Source organism: Saimiri boliviensis, chromosome 9, assembly GCF_048565385.1.
Source record: "Saimiri boliviensis isolate mSaiBol1 chromosome 9, mSaiBol1.pri, whole genome shotgun sequence".
NCBI classification, from domain to species: domain Eukaryota; kingdom Metazoa; phylum Chordata; class Mammalia; order Primates; family Cebidae; genus Saimiri; species Saimiri boliviensis.
In genome coordinates, this window is record NC_133457.1 from 123244111 (window position 1) to 123263471 (window position 19361).

The window sequence follows — 19361 nt, forward strand, 5'->3', positions numbered from 1 at the left end:
TTTATTCAAATTCTTTATTTTTATAGGTTACTTAAATAAATGTAAAATATCCTGCCAAAAGGTCACAAAGATAGTTAGTAAAAGCAGTGAAACCTGTATCTCCCTTTCCAATGATTCCCTGCTATACTTGTTCCGCCTTTGAGAACAAAAATAAATAAATACATAAATAACTTGAATTAATGTCTAAATGAAATTTGGACTATTAATATTCAAGAACGGAGGAATATGCAGATATACTAATAGTCAACAGGATCAAATATGCAAGGAAAGGAGGAAAAGATAACCCAAACACATTTCTTATGTCCAGGAGAGTGTGCAGGAAAGAACCAACCCCCAGTTTCCGGTTGAATGGTGAAATTAAGGTGAGGACATCACTTTCCCAAAGTTATGTGGGTCCTTAAAGACCATGGGGTCCAAATACAAATGACTGCCACAAATTAATATATTACAATACGGCTAACACCAAGTATCCCCCAGGTTCTAATGAGAGATTCCATGCTTATGAAAACACGACCAAAAGCAGATTAAATCCTTTCAAACAATCCTGTCTAGTGTGCTTCTGACAAGTGGGAAGATAAAGGTCATTTATTCTCCCTGCCATGAACACCTAAGGAATTAACATTATTTTGGTCAAGAAAATACAAATTGTTGCTGTAGTCATCCTCAAAACTCTGTATCCCTATTTTGTAGAATATGTGCAATTATTTCCGTCTTTTTTGGAACAAAGTACCAAAGGTCATTCTCAAAGCAACACTAAATAAGTAGTGGATGAATACATAACTACTAAGCTAAATGAGTAAGGAAAGCTGTAATGTTTTCATTTTAATCAGTCAGAGAGAGAGAGAGAAAGAGACAGAGAGAGACAGAGAGAGACAGAGAAACAGACAGAGACCCAGAACAAGGAGGAAAAACAGAAAACACAAAGGTGGTAGATTAAAAGTTACATACCAGTAGATACACATTGAAAGTAAAATATATGAAATACTCTGAAGAAGTAAGAATATGTCACCCTGTCAATATGCTGCTCTAGCATGTTGACTGTCTTAAATTAAGGACACTTAACAAAAAACAGCAGGTACAAGACCACTCTGATCTTCATTCTGTTTCCTAAAAGCAGGAAATGAAATTCCTGTGTGAAAGAGGTCCTCCATATACATATACATACACATACACATATTTTTTTTTCAAAGATGGGAAGTTAAAATCATGAAAATCTGTACAACCAAACTGTCAAATCAACCTTATCTTCCTAGTCATTTCTCTACTTAATTAACTAATTTCCCTAGCCCGAAACCCCTTTGCCTTATCTTCACAACTTACTATTCTTTGTCCAATTCAGTATATAACTAACTGACCCTAACTGCTTCTTGGGGTATTCATTTTCTTATGAGGTCTCCTGTGTCATGTAAAACTTGCATCAAAAAAATCTGTAGCTTTTCTCCAGTTGATCTATGTCAATTTAACTCTAAAAGGAAAGAGGCAAAGTTTTGCCTTCCCTACAACTCCAATTAAAAGTCAGATTGTACTCAAAGGATCAGTGTTTGAAGGGATATATATCCCCATTCTCCATGATGTGCTCATTTCACATTGCATGCTTATGTCAAAACATCTCATGTACTCTATAGACACCTACCATGTACACACAAAAATTAAAAAGAAAAAAGTTGGACTATCAGGTTAATCATTTTAAAAACCACATGCTGTCCAAAAATAGACTTTTAAGAGATATACCTTAAACAAAGGGCTATACAAAGTTGGAAATAAAAAGATAGAAAAGATATCTATCACGCAAACATTAACCAAAAGAAAGCTAATAAAACTACATTATTGTTGGATTAACCATAAAAGTCCAACACAGATGGAACAAAAGAGAATCTAGAAACTGACTATACATATAACTTGATTTATGATAAAGGTAGAACACAAAGCCGTAAGGAAAGGATAAGATAATCTTTTCAATTAATTTATACTGTTCAACTGGATGTTCATAAAAAATACAATAAAACCTTATGACTTCATACCAACTATCTCATACTATATGCAAACACCATTTCCAGGTGGAATGAAATTGACATGTGAAAGTAAAATAATTAAGTTTTTAGGACATAATATATTAGAACATCATGACCATGCAATAAGCAAGAATCCATTAAACAGATTATAAAAAGCTCTAACCATAAAAGACTGGTAAGTTGGACAATCTTAAAATTTTAAACTCTTATTCAATGAGAACACATGCATACAGGGAGGGGAACACACCGGAGCCCGGTGGGATGGCCGGGGGCAGTGTTATCAGGAAAAATAGCTAATGCATGTTGAGTTTAATATTTGTAAGTTGATAGATCCAGCAAACTACCATGGCACACACACATTCTCCTATGAAACAAACCTGCACATCCTGCACATGTACCCTAGAACTTAAAATAAAATAAGTTACTGATTTTCTCAATCCACGAGCATGGAATTTCTTTTTTTAAGACAGAGTTTTGCTCCTGTTGCCCAGGCTGGAGTGCAATGGCGTGATCTCGGCTCCCTGCAACCTCAGTCCCCTGGGTTCAAGCAACTCTCCTGCCTCAGCCTCCTGAGTAGCTGGGACTGCAGGCATGCACCACCATGCCCAAGTAATTTTGTATTTTTAGTAGAGACGAGGTTTCTTCATATTGGTCAGGCTGGTCTCAAACTCCCAACCTCAGGTGATCTGCCTGCCTAGGCCTCCCAAAGTGCTGGGATTACAAGCCTGAGCCACCATGCATGTCTGGGATTTCTTTAAAAAAAGAAAGAACTCTGTTGGAAAAACATCACTGAAGAGAACAACAAGGCAGGCAACACATATGAAGATATTTTTCTCTTGTACATTATTCATTTGTGTGAATATTCACAAGTGTTACTAAGTTATTTGGTTATCAATTAATGTAAACATACTCTTGGAAATATGAACTGAACAAAAAGGTCCTGTTTTGGCACCACAACCTATTTAATATTATAGCCTCTGACCTTTCACCTTCAAAAGGATCTGTAATTCTGAGCAGTTGCCTCACTTGTTAACGTATTGCCCTGGCAACAGGGTTATAATTGACATCTTTGATTCATAAATGTTTTGAATACAAGATTTCTTCATCAAATAGAGGATTGCTAGGACTATGTCTTCTCCCACATGCATGTAGATACCATAATTTTTCAATCTGCTAGATTTCTTTTTTTTAAGGAAACCAGAAGTTCATGAGTGCTCCATTGAGATTAAGTGAGGCACATCAACACTGCCTGCTTTAAAACCTCACTAGCTTGTCAAAATCTTTTAGAGAACTGTGGAAATAATAGCTCTGAATTTATGTTTATTTGTCTATAGGCTCACAATTCTTCCTCACCCCACCTCCTAGTTTCTTTATTTTATTGTATTTTTGAGATGGAGTTTTTCTCTTGTTGCCCAAGCTGGAGTACAACGGCGTGATCTCCACTCACCGCAACCTCCGCCTCCCAGGTTCAAGCGATTCTCCTGCCTCAGCCTCCCAAGTAGCTAGGATTACAGGCTTGCACCACCACAACTGGCTCATTTTTTTAATTTTTAGTAGAGATGGGGTTTCTCCATGTTGGTCAGGCTAGTCTTGAACTCCCGACCTCAGGTGATCCACCTGCCTCAGCCTCCCAAAGTGCTGGGACTACAGGCGTGAGCCACAGCACCCGGCCCCACCTCCTAGTATTAAGGAAACAAACTTCAGAAGCAACAAAAGCAGCTTCCTCTCAGGAATCTGCTGGGAGAGAGTCTTCAGCCAAAACAAATATGGATTGAAGGAGGACCCTTCTGTAAAACAGGCTTCATAAATCTGCGAAATTCCTTAAGAGGTAGTATTCTGCCAACTGCCTCTGTAACACAACAAGAAAAATATTTGCTCACAGCTATGTGTGGACTCTATGTCACTGTATTAATTTTCTAAGGCTGCCTTAACAAAGTACACAAACTAGATGGCTCAGAAGAACAGAAATTTATTATCTCATTGTGGAGGCAAAGCATCTGAAATAAAGGGGTCAGTAGGACCATACTCCCTCTGAAAGTGCTAGAGGAAGGGTCTTTCCTGTCTCTTTCAGCTTCTGGTAGCTGCCAACATTCCTTGGCTTGTGGCAGCATAAATCCAGTCTCTGCCTCTTTCTTCACATGATATTCTTCCTTTTACTCTTCACATTGTCTTCTCTCTATGCACATCTGTATCCAAATTTCCCCTTTTTATAAGGATACACTGGAGTAGAGCCTACCCTAATAACTTAATAACTTAGTAAGTTAATAACTTGGTTAAATGCAAAAGGCCCTATTTCCAGAAAACGTCACATTCTGAGATATCGGAGATTAGAATCTCAATATAGCTTTTTAGGGGAACAAAATTCAACCTATAACAGTCACTACATACCAAACTTAATTCAATATTGGAATGCCAAACATTTGGGATTCAAAGAAGAAATAAAAGTTGAAGTTTTTAATGTACTGGGTGGGGAAGGAAAACGTCAAATAAGAGCTAGTAACCAGGGCAGTCCCGGTTACCACTGCATATAAGGCAGCAATGCCATTACAGAGTGAAATAATCATAGAAATTTTCCCCAAATGTAGTGCCAAAATTAGCCTCTTGCTGAAATATTTTCTCCATTTCAATTAAAGTAAAGCAAGTCAGATTCTGGATAAGTGACAGAGATTGGTCTACTGCAAAGTGTTAAGAAGACCATCATCTCGGGCTACTCTCTTCCCCTGCCACCATACCACTGAGCCTGCTGAAACAATCTTTGGCAATGCTAAGTACTAGGTAATAAAAACTTTTTTTTCCCTGAAATTACTGTACCAGGGACCAAGTATTGGCAATTTTTCTATGTTGAAACAGGTCCAGTAATGTACTAGGCATAATGTCCTACTAATTTTTTAATGCTTTAGAAGATAATATATACCAGAACTTTGGCATTGAATTAATATAGTTTCTGAGAATGTGTTTAACTGGTGCTTCCTTTCCATTGAAGACAGCTCAAGCTACAGCTGATGAAGGAACTCTAACTCCATCAAAGAATCTGACTGCCCCTGAACATAATAAGATGTTGAGAATGGAGAATGTGTATTTGGTACTTTAACTGGATTTTTTTTTTTTCTTGAGACAGAGTTTCGTTCGTGTTGCCCATGCTGGAGGGCAATGGCATGATCTTGACTCACGGCAACCTCGACCTTCTGGTTCAAGTAGTTCTGCCTCAGCCTCCCGAGTAGCTGGGATTACAGGCATGCACCATCACGCCTGACTAATTTTGTATTTTTAGTAGAGATGGGGTGTCTTCATATTGGTCAGGCTGGTCTCCAACTCCCAACCTCAGATCATCCGCCTGCCTAGGCCTCCCAAAGTGCTGGGATTATAGGCGTGAGCCACCGCGCATGGCCTGGTCTCTAGATTTTTAAATTCAGAAGCACAAAAAAAATTATTCTGGACATTTAAATCTTTCAGTCCTTGATCTTGAACTTATAAAGGGTTTTAATCTTTCAAATGTAATATTCCCTGAGATGTTCAAAACAGAATGGCTTTATATTCACATTTGTTGGCATTTTACTGCTGAAATATCATTATGTATTGCCAAATGCCTTTGTTCAATAGAGTATATCAAAGGTTCTCTACCATATAAATAGACATAATTTGGAATGGGAAGTATAATAAAATTTCTGCCTTAGATAGAAAGTGGCATTAGATTTTAATTAATTTTCTGTTCTAATTCAAAGTAGAATTTTCCAGGGTCAACATCTAAAGTTCTTCCACAGTCCAAATACCCAAAAGAAGATAATGGCCGCATGAAGAAAGGAAAAGAACCATTCAGATAAATCTCCTCCAAAAAAACAGGTTAAGTGAACACAAATCTAGGAAATGTTTGAGAGAAATACCTCTTCCCTACTCCTAGCTTCTGTGAGAAAGACTGAGTATACTACTGGCCGCGCTCTATTGCTTTAACTTACATCACCAGTGAGGAGCTAGAATTATTTGATTAGTAAATCTGGGAAGGAAAATGAGTCAGGCTCAGCTCACCTCTTTTTTTTGTTACATGAAAACTGAAAAAGGAGTTTTATGTTGTTTTCAATTTTATGTTGTTTTCTGGAGGTTCTGTTTTTGTGAGAAGTATTTTGCTCTGTCCTTTTTCTCTGGAGTCAATATAGTAAGCTTTCTCCTCCAGGGTAGAAGCTAAAAAATGCAGGGCTGGAAAGGTCTGACTCATTTATCTTGGAGTGCCTCGGGCAGTAAATTTGCTTAATTCTGAAGCTCAGTGTTAACAAATTCACTAGGCCAATAATCTAAACTCACACCCATGAACTGAACCAATATAGGACTAATGAAGGTTTTATTTCTGGCACTCCTTTTCCTACTTGATTAGAACCCAGGAAGAAAGAGAAATGCTGTTTTTAGAAGTCCTTTGAGAGATTCCAGCAAGGCTCAGCATAAACATCTATTTTTTTTTTTAAGTTAGCAATAATCACACAATTGTTAATGTAGAAAACTAAAATGAATGTAACAAAAAAGAAACATAATCTTTATGAAGATAATATACTAAAGACCTTAACAAGAGATAGGAATACATGAAGCTGTTCCTATTCATTAATGGAAGAACTTAACATTATTAAACCATCAATGCTTCATTAAAAATAAATATCTGAAATTCTAAATATCAAAGAAATTCCAGTAAAAACCACAAAATAATAATTTGAGAGATTAGGCTCTTTTAAAATGTGTATGAAGGAATAATGCTGCTCTAATACTAAAATAACTTTTAAAATATCAGAGAAGAAAAATCACCTTATTTGATATTAAAACATATTACAAAGTCATAAGAAATAACAGTGAAGTATTAAGAATGGAAAACAGACAAATGAATCAATAAAACAGAAGATAATTCAAATGCACACTCAAACATATACTAGAAGTTCATATTTGAGTAAGATGGTTTTGCAAATCGGGGAAAGGTAAACTGGTCAATAAATGGTCTGGGAAAAGTGACTTGGCATGTGGAAAAAATAACATTAGACATCTATTTTGCCATTTAAAAAATAAGGTCTAGATACATTAACTACCTAAATGTAAAAAGTAAATGTACAGGAGACTATCACTAAGATGTTCCAACAGCAAAGAATTTAAAACAAAAGGCACAAAACATAAAATGTAATAGATTTGAACTTTTTGTGCATCACTGTTTGTAAAAGCGGCAGCATATTAGGAAGACATTTGCAAAGGAATAAGAGGCTAAGGATTAACATAAAAAGAATTATTATGAAGCACTTACAAATCAAGGAGAAAAAGCAATAACCCAATAGCAAAAATGGAAAAGAAGTTCATTCAGAAAAGAAAACTCAATTGGCGAATAAAGCAAACAAAATGTTACCTCCATGGTAATCAAAATGCTAGTAAAACAATAACCAGTCCCCTCTCCACCATCCACCAGATTGGCAAAATCTAAAGAGAGTGATACTACCAAGTCATGGTGGAAATAAAGGAATGGAAATCATGTATGTACCCCTGGTGGGAAGTAAATAACTGCACTTTGAAAAAGAGTTTGATAGCATTGGGTAAAAATGTAAACTTGAATACCATATAACACAGTAGGTCCACTTCTAATTTTACACCCTAGAGAAACTCAAAAACCCAAAGAGAATATAAAAACATTTTCTGATTTATTTCTTCTTATAGCAAGAAACTGAAACTGCCCCAATGTCAGTGTGGTGGAGGAGGAAGTAAATGAACATGAAACGTGGTGAGTGATGCAACTGAATACAGTAGCTGAATATAATGAACAAGATCTGTATCTCAGAATATGGTGCATCTCAAACACAATATAAAGCAAAGGAAATGCAGAATAAGATATGGAAATTCTTTATGTAAAATTTAAAATATATTTAATAAAAGCTTATGTGCACTGGTATTGATATGTGTGTATAATAATTAGAGGGTACCGAATTATAGAAGGATATAAATACTAGATATATGAACATTGAAGAAAAATAACCCTAGGGATAGGGAATAAAACGGACCAAATGCCCCCAAAAAACATTTTTTTTTTAATTTTAATTCTTTATTTAGAGGAGTGTAGTAATGCATGGTGTCTGGACTGAGAATACAATGGATTAAATTAACCCAATTCTATTTCCTAAGGTTCAACATACATTCATATACACCCTGTTAATCACCACACCCTTAGGACAGAGCTAAAGGGGCCCCTGCTATGCGCTCTGTGTAGTGCAATCTCTTTCTCACTCTCTTCTTATGGAACACACAGGCATCTCTATGAGCTCAAAATCCAGAACTTGGCACTACCCCCAGAAAGTCTATAACCGTGAACACATTATTCATTCTCATAACTCTATCCTTCAGGCCCCTGAGAAACACTTCTTTTGCCTATGCCTATGAAAGAAAGGGACTGCAATTAATTACACCATTCTGCTTACTTTATGTGTGTCAGAATTTTCCATAATAATTTTTTAAAATATTGAAAGAAGTCGGCGAGTGTGAAGCCACAATTGAATGCAGAGAAGGTTTCAGACTGTGTTAATACTGGTATTTTAGTCTCCGCTTTAGAATGAAGGTTGCATGTGAGAAAGTGCTTATTAGGTAAGAGAAAAGAGATATTGTCAAATCCTTCCTCTGGCAGAGCAAGAATACATTTGATTCTTGCATGATAAAATGTTACTTCTTAACAGTGCCAAATGCCCATCTTCTTTCTCTTTTTATTCCAATTTGTGACTCTAGAAATACTAGCAAATTCGTGCACAGTACCTGCAACAGTTGCACATGGTGGCTGAGGAACATTTTGTAGTAGCAAGCAATCCATATTAATATATATGTAGAACTACACAAACATGATATGAACTTTTTACATTAGACAGCAAGCAAATACTAAAATAGTGAATAGATTGCTCTAAAATATTGAGTATGTTATTGAGAAATAAGCAATTCGAGTGTTCATAAAATATCTTAAGGAAATCATTAATTACAATTCTATCAGAATGTTAATACTTCAGGATTTTTTTTAAAGAAAAATACTTTTTACATGTATTTTATGTTTGTGATATAACCCCAAATTTGATACATTTTAAGTATAACACACTTTGAACAATTAGTTTTAATCCTTAGATCATTGCTGTCAATAGTAGTCTTCATTATAACATCGTTTAAAAATGACTATATATAGTAATTTATTATGTATTTTATCACTTAAAGGTTACCAGTCCATCATCAGATATCCATAATAAATGCATTCAGTTATCTTTTATACTTTTCAGGATTCAGTCATAAAAATAATAGCCATGGCTAGTGGCTTATGCCTGTAATGCTGGTGGCTAGCACTGTGGGAGACTCAGGCATGAGGACTGCTTGAGCCCAGGAGCTCCAGACCAGCATGGGCATGGTTAGATCCTATTTCTACAAAAATGAAAGTAAGCCTGGCCTGGTGGCTTGCAGCTGTGGTCTAGCTATTCAGGAGGCTGAAGTGGGAGGTCCAGGTTTCAATGAGTCATGTTGACGCCACTACACTCCCACCTGGGGGACAGAACAAGACCCTGTCTCAGTAACGGCCATACATGTATTTTTCTATTTCAATGCAGTGAAAGTGTATTTGTAAAATTTGAGACTATTTTATTTCAGTTTGAAAATTTGATTGAAAACTTAAAAAACTTGAAATATGTTTTGGGGGCTCCATTTACACCCTTTCTCTAGGACCAACAACTGTTACGGCAGCCTTGCCTATTAGTATATGCTTTAGCTGTTTTCATAAGTAAAGCGATTTGCAACAGTGTATTTTACAAAGTGCCCTGAGACATGAACTACAGCACAGAAAAAAGTACACCCAAAAAGGCACATAAGGCTAACAAGAAGGTTTTACGTTCTAATCTACTTTTGCACGAAGTCAGTCGGGGAAAAACCAAGGAAGGAAAGCAAACTGAGTAATCCATTTACACATAAACATACACACGCCTCAAAGCTAAATGTATACAGGCTGCAAGAGTCAAAAGTATAGCACTATCCACAGTATCAACAAGTCAACATTTGCAAAGGAAAGAGAAATATAACTAAAAAGAAACAAAGTTATACACTTTTTTCCACTCCCTTGAGGAAACAATATAAAAGATATTTAGGAACTACTGCTATGTAACAAAACGACTTCGGAAACCGAGCACATAAAATAAAAATGTTTCAAGAGAAGTGTGGACTTCGATGTCAAGTAAGCAGGCTTTGAGCCCCAGTCTACTGAACTCGGGATTGGTTAGCGGGCAACAGAGAACTAGTGAGAAGATGACTGTGTATCATCAGGCTGCAGAAGGGGTTACAGTTAAAAACCACCACAAGCAAAACAAACTGGCAGATGGAAGAGGCACAGATTTTTCCCCCCCAAAGGAAAAATCGCTGAATGAACACAAGCAGCAGTGGGTAATCAAAGTCCCCTCTGCCATGGTAACAACATAGCTAAGATGTCCAAAAAGCCATTAAAGGCAAATGAAGGGGAGGAAAGATGTCCTCCTCCTAGCGTCATTACTAAAATTACAATGCAGAGCGGGCGCGGTGGCTCACACCTGTAATCCCAGCATTTTGTGAGGTCGAAACAGGTGGATCACCTGAGGTCAGAAGTTCGAGACCAGTCGGGCCAACACGGTGAAACCTCGTCTCTACTAAAAACACAGAATTAGCCGGGCGCAGTGGCGCGCACCTGTGATCCCAGCTACTCCAGATGCTGGGCCAGGAGAATCGCCTGAACCCGGGAGGCTGAGGTTGCTGTGAACCGAGATCGCACCACTGCCCTCCAGCCTGGGTGACAAAGCGAGGCTGTGTCTCAAAAAATAAATACAAATAAAAACGCAGACGCTGCTGATTTTGCAAATCCTCGGCTGGGCCTCGGGCCTCACCCAGGAGAGGCCGCAAGTGGAGCCACGTGCCACCCACGGGGCCGCAGGTGCAGGCGGAAGGAGGGAAAGCAAGAACGGACGGCCAGGGCGGAGGGGGAGGGGAAGGGGGAGGGGGGAGGGGGAGGGGGAGGGGGGGAGGGGGAGGGGAAGGGGGAGGGGGAGGGGGAAACGGGGAGGGGGAGGGGGAGGGGGAGGGGGAGGGGGGAGGTGAGGGGAGGGGGAGGTGAGGGGAGGAGGAGGGGTGGGAGGGGGAGGGGGGAGGGGGGAGGCGGAAGGGGAGGGGGGAGGGGGGGAGGGAGGCGGGAGGGGAGGAGGGAGGCGGGAGGGGGGAGGAGGGAGGCGGGAGGGGGGAGGCGGGAGGGGGGAGGGGGGAGGCGGGAGGCGGGAGGGGGGAGGAGGGAGGCGGGAGGGGGGAGGGGGGAGGGGGGAGGGGGGAGGGGGGAGGAGGGAGGCGGGAGGGGGGAGGAGGGAGGCGGGAGGGGGGAGGGGGGCCATTTTGAGCGCGCTCCGTTGTTCCCTAAGTGGAACCCGCAGTGGCAGCCATGAGGCCGAAGGCGAAGCTCCTGTTCCAACGCCGACACCTTTTTTTTCCCCAACGACCCTTTTTCCCAGGGTCACCCCCGAACCAACAAAGCACACACCCCCTGAGGCGCACCCCAGGCCGCAGCGCCAACGCCGCGGCGGGGGGCGCCGGACCACAGCAGCAGGCAGGGCGGCCCGGCTCCCCCTCCCGCGCCCCTCGGCCCCGCGCCTCAGCCGCGCTGACAGAGTCGCGAACGCGCGGGGCGGCTCGGAGAGCCACGTCCCACCCCGAGGCCGAGCCCCGCGCCCCACCCTCGCCGCCGACCGCGCAGAGCCCGCGCCCCGGCCCAGCCCGGCGTCCCCCCTCCGCCCCGCGGCCGCGGAACCGCGCCCCTCCCCCTCGGCGGCTTCCACAACGGCGCCGCCTCAACCGTCGGCAGCTTCCCGCCCGCCTGGCCTGGAAGACCGAGCCAAAGCCGCGCCCTCCCTCCGCGCCCGCCGCCGGGGAGGCCCACCGGGCGCCCTGCTCACCCTGCCGGCAGGAGGAGGCCTCCGCGCGCCGTCGGCGGACCGGTCCCCGCTGCCTCCGGGCGTCGCAGCTCCGCGCCTCACGCACCGCCGCGGCACCTCCGGAAGCCGCTGGAAGGCGGGACGAGCCCGTCCAATCCGCGCCAGGCGCGGTCGGTAGTGCGTCCAATCGGCGTCGCCGCCGGCCAGGCCCCGCCCCTTGAACGCACACGAGGCCTGAGGAGTCCGTGACCTGAGAGGTCGTTGCGATGGCGTGGCGGGGGGGTGTGTGTGTGGGGGACGCAGGGGGCGTGGCTCAGGCCGGACCTTCCGGTCCCTGGGTCCCGCTGTCCCGGAGCTCCGGCCTTGCGGGCGGCCTTTCGGCTCCCTGTCCTCCCGCACTGCGCTCTCCTGGTGAACGCCCCGAGAGCGGAGTCGCTCCTGCCCCAGAGGAGACGCGCCGCCTACACTCGGGCCCTGGCCCCGGGACAGGCGAGGATGGACGGGATGGAAGCCCGAGCGGAACCAGGAGGAGCGCCTCCCAGGAGCCACCGGTCCCGGGGCTGCAGCCAGCGCTGGGGAGGCGGAGGCGAGCCGGACTTCCGGGGAGCCGGGTGCGGAGCCGATGGCTCGTGGGCGAAGCCTGGCTCCAGCCAGCAGGGGGCGCAGGGCCGCCCGGGCTCCTGGGTGCGGGAGGGGCCCGGGCGCCTGGACGCGGTGCTGAGCTGGGTCCCCTACCGCGTGCGTGTTCCTAGGCCCTTTCAGAGGTTTTCGTTTAAAATAACTGTTTAACTTACGCAGCCAGCAGGTGCTTGTGTACAAAACGCAAGCTCTGGGTCAGGCGCTGTGGCTTAGGCCTGTAATCCCAGCACTTTGAGGGCCGAGGTGGGAGGATCACGAGGTCAGGAGTTCGAGACCAGCCCGGACAACATGGTGAAACGCCATCTCTACCTAAAATACAAAAATTAGCTGGGCGCAGTGGCGGACGCCTGTAATCTCAGCTACTCGGGAGGCTGAGGCAGGATAATCGCTTGAACCTGGGAGGCAGAGGTTGCAGTGAGCCAGAATCACGCCATTGCACTCCAGCCTGGGTGACACGGCGAGACTCCGTCTCAAAACAACAACAAAAACAAAAAACGCAAGTCCTTTGGAGACAGGCATAGCAGTGAAAGGTCCCCTTGCCCCTTGGCTCGCAGAGGGCGTCGGTGTTCGGTGCTCAGCCTTCTGGGTGTTTTCCACGTGTTTCTGGGATGGAAAGTGTTCCACATGCACTGAGCTGCAAATTGGTCTTTCTAACAGCTGTGAATTACGTGGATTAACTTCATCCGAGGAATTCCGCCCTCCACTGATTAGCCTACGCTTCTATTACAAATAATATTGCAGCAAACCACCTTTGGATTATCCAACATTTGTGTCAGATAGATTTTTTAAAGTGGAATTGTATGTGTAAACTTTTTATAGATATCGCTAAATCAAAATTTAAAATTCTATTTTAATAACATTTAAATTTTCTATCTAAAAGGCACCAATTGTTTAAAAATACGGGACTAGGATTTAGATGTGTAGTGGAAAGCACTTGAAAAAATAAACCCAAGGAATAAAATCAAAGCTCAGTTGAGGACCAGAGGCAATCAAATCACATTAAATAAGCTCTCAAAAGTGTTTTAAATATTCTGCTTAATTACCAACTTCTTGACAACCTTTTAACGACCCCAATTTGACTTAATTTTGATATATTAGTTTTTAAATTCAGTTGACACAGTACCTATGCGTACACAGGTGCACGCAGGGATTTGAGGGGATTTTATATGTTCAAAGCTTTTTTATATATGTTCAAAGCTTTTGAATTCTTCATACGTTTAAGTATTAATGTATAACACAAAATGTAAAAAGATTGTAGAGCACTTCAAAATTGTGACCTGACAATTTCGCATAATTATTTTCACACCTAATTGTTTGCCAATAGATTTAGGATCCTTCATGATGGAGTTTCGAATGCACAGCAATTTTCCTAATACACTTCAAAAATTAATGGTGATTTTTTTTTTACCTTGCCATTTTTTAGTAGAAGAACCATGTTAGATCCCTTTTTATTGCTTCATATATTCAAAAAGCCTGCAGATTATTTAGTAAACATCAGTAAATGACAACATGGGAGAAAAAAGGGTATCTCTAATTTTAATATTAATTGAATTCTTTTTAAAGGTTTTAGACTGCGGCGTTTCATGAAAAACTTATGATAATATTTGGAAACTACATGCAGTGGTTCACACCTATATTCCCAGCACTTTGGGAAGCTGAGTTGATGGAATTGCTTGAGGCCAGAAATTTGAGACTAGCCTGGGCAACATAGCTAGACTCTGTCTCTATAAAAAACAAAATTAGCTAGGTGTGGTGGCATGCACCTGTGGACCTCGCTACTCTACCTTGGAGGCTGAGGTGGGAGAATTTTGCTTGAGCCCAGAAGCAGGAGACTGCAGTGAGCTATGACTGTACCACTGCACTCCAACGTTGGTGACAGGGCAAGACCCTGTCTCAAAAAAAAAAAAAAAATCAAAATTTGGTTTTCAATTAATTTAGCTTTCTGAATCAACATTTATTTGGAATATTCTATATGTCATATCACAGGTAGAGAGAGCATTGACTTTGAAATAGGGTTAAATGCTCAATTTGTTACTACCAGCTAAGGAACTTTAGGTGAATTACAGTTATGCATTGCTTAATGATAGTGGTAAGTTCTGGGAAAGGTGTCCTTAGGCAATTTCATCATCTTGTGAGTATCTTAGAGTTGACTTACAAAAACCTAGATGGTATAGCCTACTACACACCTCAGCTATGTATAGTGCCGTTTATTGCATCAAGGCTGCAAACTCATACAGCATGTTACTGCACTGAATGCTGTAGATAACTGTAACACAATGGTGAGTATTTACATATCTAAACACAGAAAAGTAAAAATATGGTATAGGCCAGGCATGGAGGCTCACGCCTGTAATCCCAGCACTTTAGGAGACTGAGGTAGGCAGATCGTGAGGTCAGATCAGAACCATCCTGGCCAACATGGTGAAACCCGTCTCTACTAAAAATACAAAAAAATGTGGACATGGTGGCACACACCTGTAGTCCCAGCTACTCAGGAGGGTTAAGATGGGAGAATGGCTTGAACCCAGGAGGCAGAGAATGCAGTGAGTTGAAATCACACCTTTGCACTTCAGCCTGGTGACAGAGCAAGACTCCATCTCAAAAAAAAAAAAAAAGGGGGCATAATTCCATGGACCCACTGTTAAACATACAGTCCCCTGTTGAGTGAAATGTTACGTAGCCTATGGCTATACCTAAACCTCTCTGAGCCTTATTCTTGTCAGCTAAGAAAAATGGGATATTGTCTACCAGGTAGCATAACATTCAGAATTAAATGAAATCACATATTTAAAGCATGCAGCACTGTGGCCAAGCAAATAAGGGAAGACATAATAAATGTAGGTTTTCTTCCCCCATGTGCAAGACTTTGTACTTAGGTGAGGGTCCTGATCTGGGAGGAAGGCAGACACACACTCATTACTGCCTGCACAGTGTCATTAAGTGTTGTAAGAGAAGTACATTAAAGTTCGATTCCCTGTATTCCCCTAGAGCTTTCTTCATATGTCATGCTGACCTGGCATATAAAATTATAATTCCTTTTCTCAAAGACATACACAACAACTCTGCTACTGAAGCTGAGGCACAATGACAAAATTTATTTATTTTTGCCAACACTCTACATTTATCAGTGTCGTAGAAAGGATAAGACGTGAAATTATTTAAACAAGAAGTTCCTAAAGCTTGGTCTTCTGTAATTAGGCCACAAGAAAAACATACTCTAGCGTAATAGAATGGCCCACAGCTATTTTTACACATACACTTTAATACTTAGGCACGGGTAAAATCATTTTAAATAACAATAAAATATGTGTGGGGACACAACCCAGCAATTGCACAGTCCACTAGAAAATGTTAACATCTAAGCAATATAACTGTTTTAGGGTCAATCTGAAAGTTCTCCTTCAGTTGTTCCACAGCATCTTTATTAACTAGGCAAGTACATTTAAGCTTTTAAATTTCATAATGTTGATATTTTTTAAAAGGCACGTTGAGGTTAACTTAATATTCAAGATATAACATTGACTTTCTATTTCATGACCTGAACACATAGATTATGAGATTCCCTACATGCCTTTAAGTAAAATAAATCTGGCAGCTCTCATACCTAAATTCTCTGGACCATTGTATTGCTCTCTGTTGGGGGGCCAGGGGCGTAACAGCCAAGGCCCGGAACAGGCTTGCCGACCTAATTGGACAGTTGGTTAAATAGCAGGAAATGTAACCAGGCTTTCCTCTCTCTTGCATGCCAATGTAGTGAACAGTGCTAACGGCCAAAGACTGCAATTTAGTCACAATATTTTAAGTCAAAATTCAGTGTTCTTAGATCAAAAGATACCAAAGAAAGCCATCCCTGTTCTTTGAACTATAAAAGCACAGAGGTTGCAATTATCAAAACCAAATTGGTAAAAGGCAAAATGTGTCCTTTCGGTATTGATTTCACAGATGCCAACAAGCATTCAAAAGTTTAGAATTAATTCCCTGGTGACAGGTATCACAAAACTGATCACACTGGTTTCAACTGTATCACAATCACACTTCACAAACTGGAGATCTGATCCTTCTTGGCTTTTTTTCCCCACACCTTAGTTCTAGCACCTGTAATCAGAGAGACCACTGTTCAGCACCAAAAGAACTCATCAGCCTGGAGTTCTTCGGAGTTTTAAGCGATTGCCTAACCCAGCAGGAGACAGTGGTCTTGACTTCTTGGCTGAAGGTTTAAAACAAAAAAGAATTTAATATTTTAAAACTGACAAATCTAGAACATGGTAGAAACCCTATCTGAAGGCACAAAGTATAAAGTTGTGGGTACCTGATAAAACATGACATATGTAAATACAGTTCCAAACAATTTACAAGTACAAATATTTGTCAATTATTTTTCTCTAGTGCTCTGGCTATTGCTGAAACACCTTCTAGTTCCACCTTGTAACTGGATTCCCAAAAGATAAATGCTGACATCCTTTGATGCTTAACAAGAAATAAAAAGAGTCACCTTAATGGTCAAAAAGGTAATCCCAAGGGCACTGTTGCCTAAAATTCTCTAGTCACCTGAAAATTGAAATAGATAAGACTTCTTAAAATGTTTAGGTAGTTTCCAACTTAAACAGAATGGCCTGAACAGAGAAATACATGAAATCAGAATTGTGACTGCAGAGAAAGAACTGTTTTGCTAGTTTAAGTCTGAAGCTTTTCCCCTCCTCCCCAGCTGTTAACATTGGAGACACACAGCCCCACCAGGGCCTTCTCAATGCCCAGGAATGGTTGTGTGATGACTGATAATTTCTTGCCTATTAATAGTTTCCCACTGTTAGAAGACTACAGCCATTGGCAAGCAGATACGGTCTCAGGTTTTCCTCGTCGTGGGGCAGGAATGCCTGGAGGGACCATGATGTGGGTCACACTGTACATTCTGTTTACTGTAGGCACAAATGCACAACAGAACTTTTTAGCTTATTAAATCGAGAATATTCCTGAGGAGGCATTCGCTATGGGCTAAAGGTCCCAACATCACAATAATAAATAACAGCTATGTTTACAGAGACACATTCAGGACACAGGCAAAAGCTCTTCCTAGCAGGACTCGGGCCTCCCCAGAGGGCCCAGCCTGCCACGCACCTACCCCACCACCGTGCCCCAACTCATTACACAACTCAACTCGGCCTTCCGGCCACCTGAGGCTGCTTTTTAGACCAAGTGACTCAGACGTTTCAAGCAGAAGGCAGGATGGGTCTCTGCCGGGGGACCTCGCAGCAGAAAATGAGGTCGGAGGACTTGCAGGGTGGGGAAGAACAAGCGGAGGGGCCCAGCAGGGAAATGAATGACAGCAGGCGCGGCTTCGGTGTGGAGGCTGCAGGCTGCGGCCCCGCGCGGCTCAGATGAAGTGGATCCAGCTCTCTTCGCACTCCCCGCGAGGCATGTGCAGCGCGTGGTTGCGACACGTGAGGCTGTAGTCTCGGCCATCGTTGTTGTCCCAGTACTCGGCACCCGCCACTCGGTAGCGCACCGCGAAGTGCACGACGGAGCCGAGCTCCAGCAGGAAGGGCGGCACCGGGAAGCCGAAGGTGAAGACGTCCTCTGCGCCCTCGGTCCCCGCGGGCCCGCGCCACCTCGCCACCGCCTCGTGGGTGCTGCGCCAGCCAGAGAAAGTGTAGCGCACGGCCACCTGCTTCTCGAAGGCAACGTTGCACACGCGCACCGTACCGCTGATGCCAAGGTCCGAGCAAGTGACACGCTCCAGGCACACCAGCTGCCGCCGCAGGCGCTCGCCAAAGTCTGCGGCCTCGACGGGCGGCGGGAAATCGGGCACCAGGCAGTGCAGGGTGAACTCCAGGTCTTGGCTGCTGCAGCACAGGTCCGAGTTGATGGCGAGCCGCGACAGCACGTGCAGCGGCACCGACGGGTCGTCTCCCGCATTGAACACCTTCACCTGCGCCAGCTCCAAGCCCAGGGCGTCGGCGAAGCGCACGCGGAGCTGCCGGCTGCAGCCCGGCCGACACCCCGCGCCCGGCGCGCCCGCGGCCTTCTGTCGGCGCTCGGGGGAGCTGGGCAGCGAGCGCGCCCGCCGCAGGATGATGGGCCGCAGGCGGGGGTCGCAGCCCGACCGCGCCGGCGTGGGTGGCGGCGCGCGGCCGGGGCTCCCCGGGGGCCTACAGTGTCGCGGCTCCAGGGCCACGTTGCTGTCCAGGTCCGACAGGCAGCTGAGGCTCCGGGGGGCGAGCTTCCGGGATCCCAGGGCGCTCGGCAGAACTGCGGAGCTCGGGCCTCTGGACATGGCCCCGCTGGCCGTCGGAAGATCCCGGGGAGACAGGGATGAGGGGCTGCCTCCGGACCCCGCGACAGCTCCCTCCGTGCTCAGAAGCCGCCGAGAATCCGCCGTGTCTGCAACCTGCGGGGGACCGCTGGGGCCCGGCGCGCCCTACTCTCGTTCGCCACCTTGCCCCTGGAGTCCTCGCCCAGGTCCTCCGCTTCTTGCAGTTAAAGAAATTGTAAGAGACGAGTTCCTCTCGAGTGGAAGCTTTCAGAGGCCTCCCGGGAGCTCAGGCTAGCGCCTCTTTTTGTCTTTTCTTTCCTTTTTTTTTTTTTTTTTTTTTTTCTTGCTTCCTTGGAGGTTCTTACGAGAAGGCTGCGTTCCGGGAGCGGCCCCTCCCACTTTCCCGGTCCGTGGCGTTACTTACGAGGCCGCAACTTGACCGGGTGCAACTTCCCAGCGAGCCTCCGCCCCGCCCCTCGTGACGCCGCCTGCGGGCGGGCCGCCGTGGGCCCGGGCCGGGCCTGGGAGCTCCGCGGAGCCGCGCGCCGC

The 19361-nt window shown here is 44.1% G+C and overlaps 1 protein-coding gene across 1 annotated transcript; it reads right to left on the reverse strand.

Moving 5' to 3' along the window:
• Nucleotides 1-15631: 15631 nt before the first annotated feature.
• Nucleotides 15632-19258, reverse strand: PPP1R3D (protein phosphatase 1 regulatory subunit 3D). Its single transcript, XM_003932713.4, has one exon. The coding sequence runs from the start codon at nucleotides 18831-18833 to the stop codon at nucleotides 17934-17936; it is 900 nt and encodes a 299-aa protein (XP_003932762.2). The 5' UTR covers nucleotides 18834-19258; the 3' UTR covers nucleotides 15632-17933.
• Nucleotides 19259-19361: the final 103 nt, after the last annotated feature.

Coding starts and splice junctions, on each gene's coding strand:
- PPP1R3D (XM_003932713.4), bottom strand. CDS start 18,833: ATGTCCAGAGGCCCGAGCTCCGCAGTTCTGCCGAGCGCCCTGGGATCC.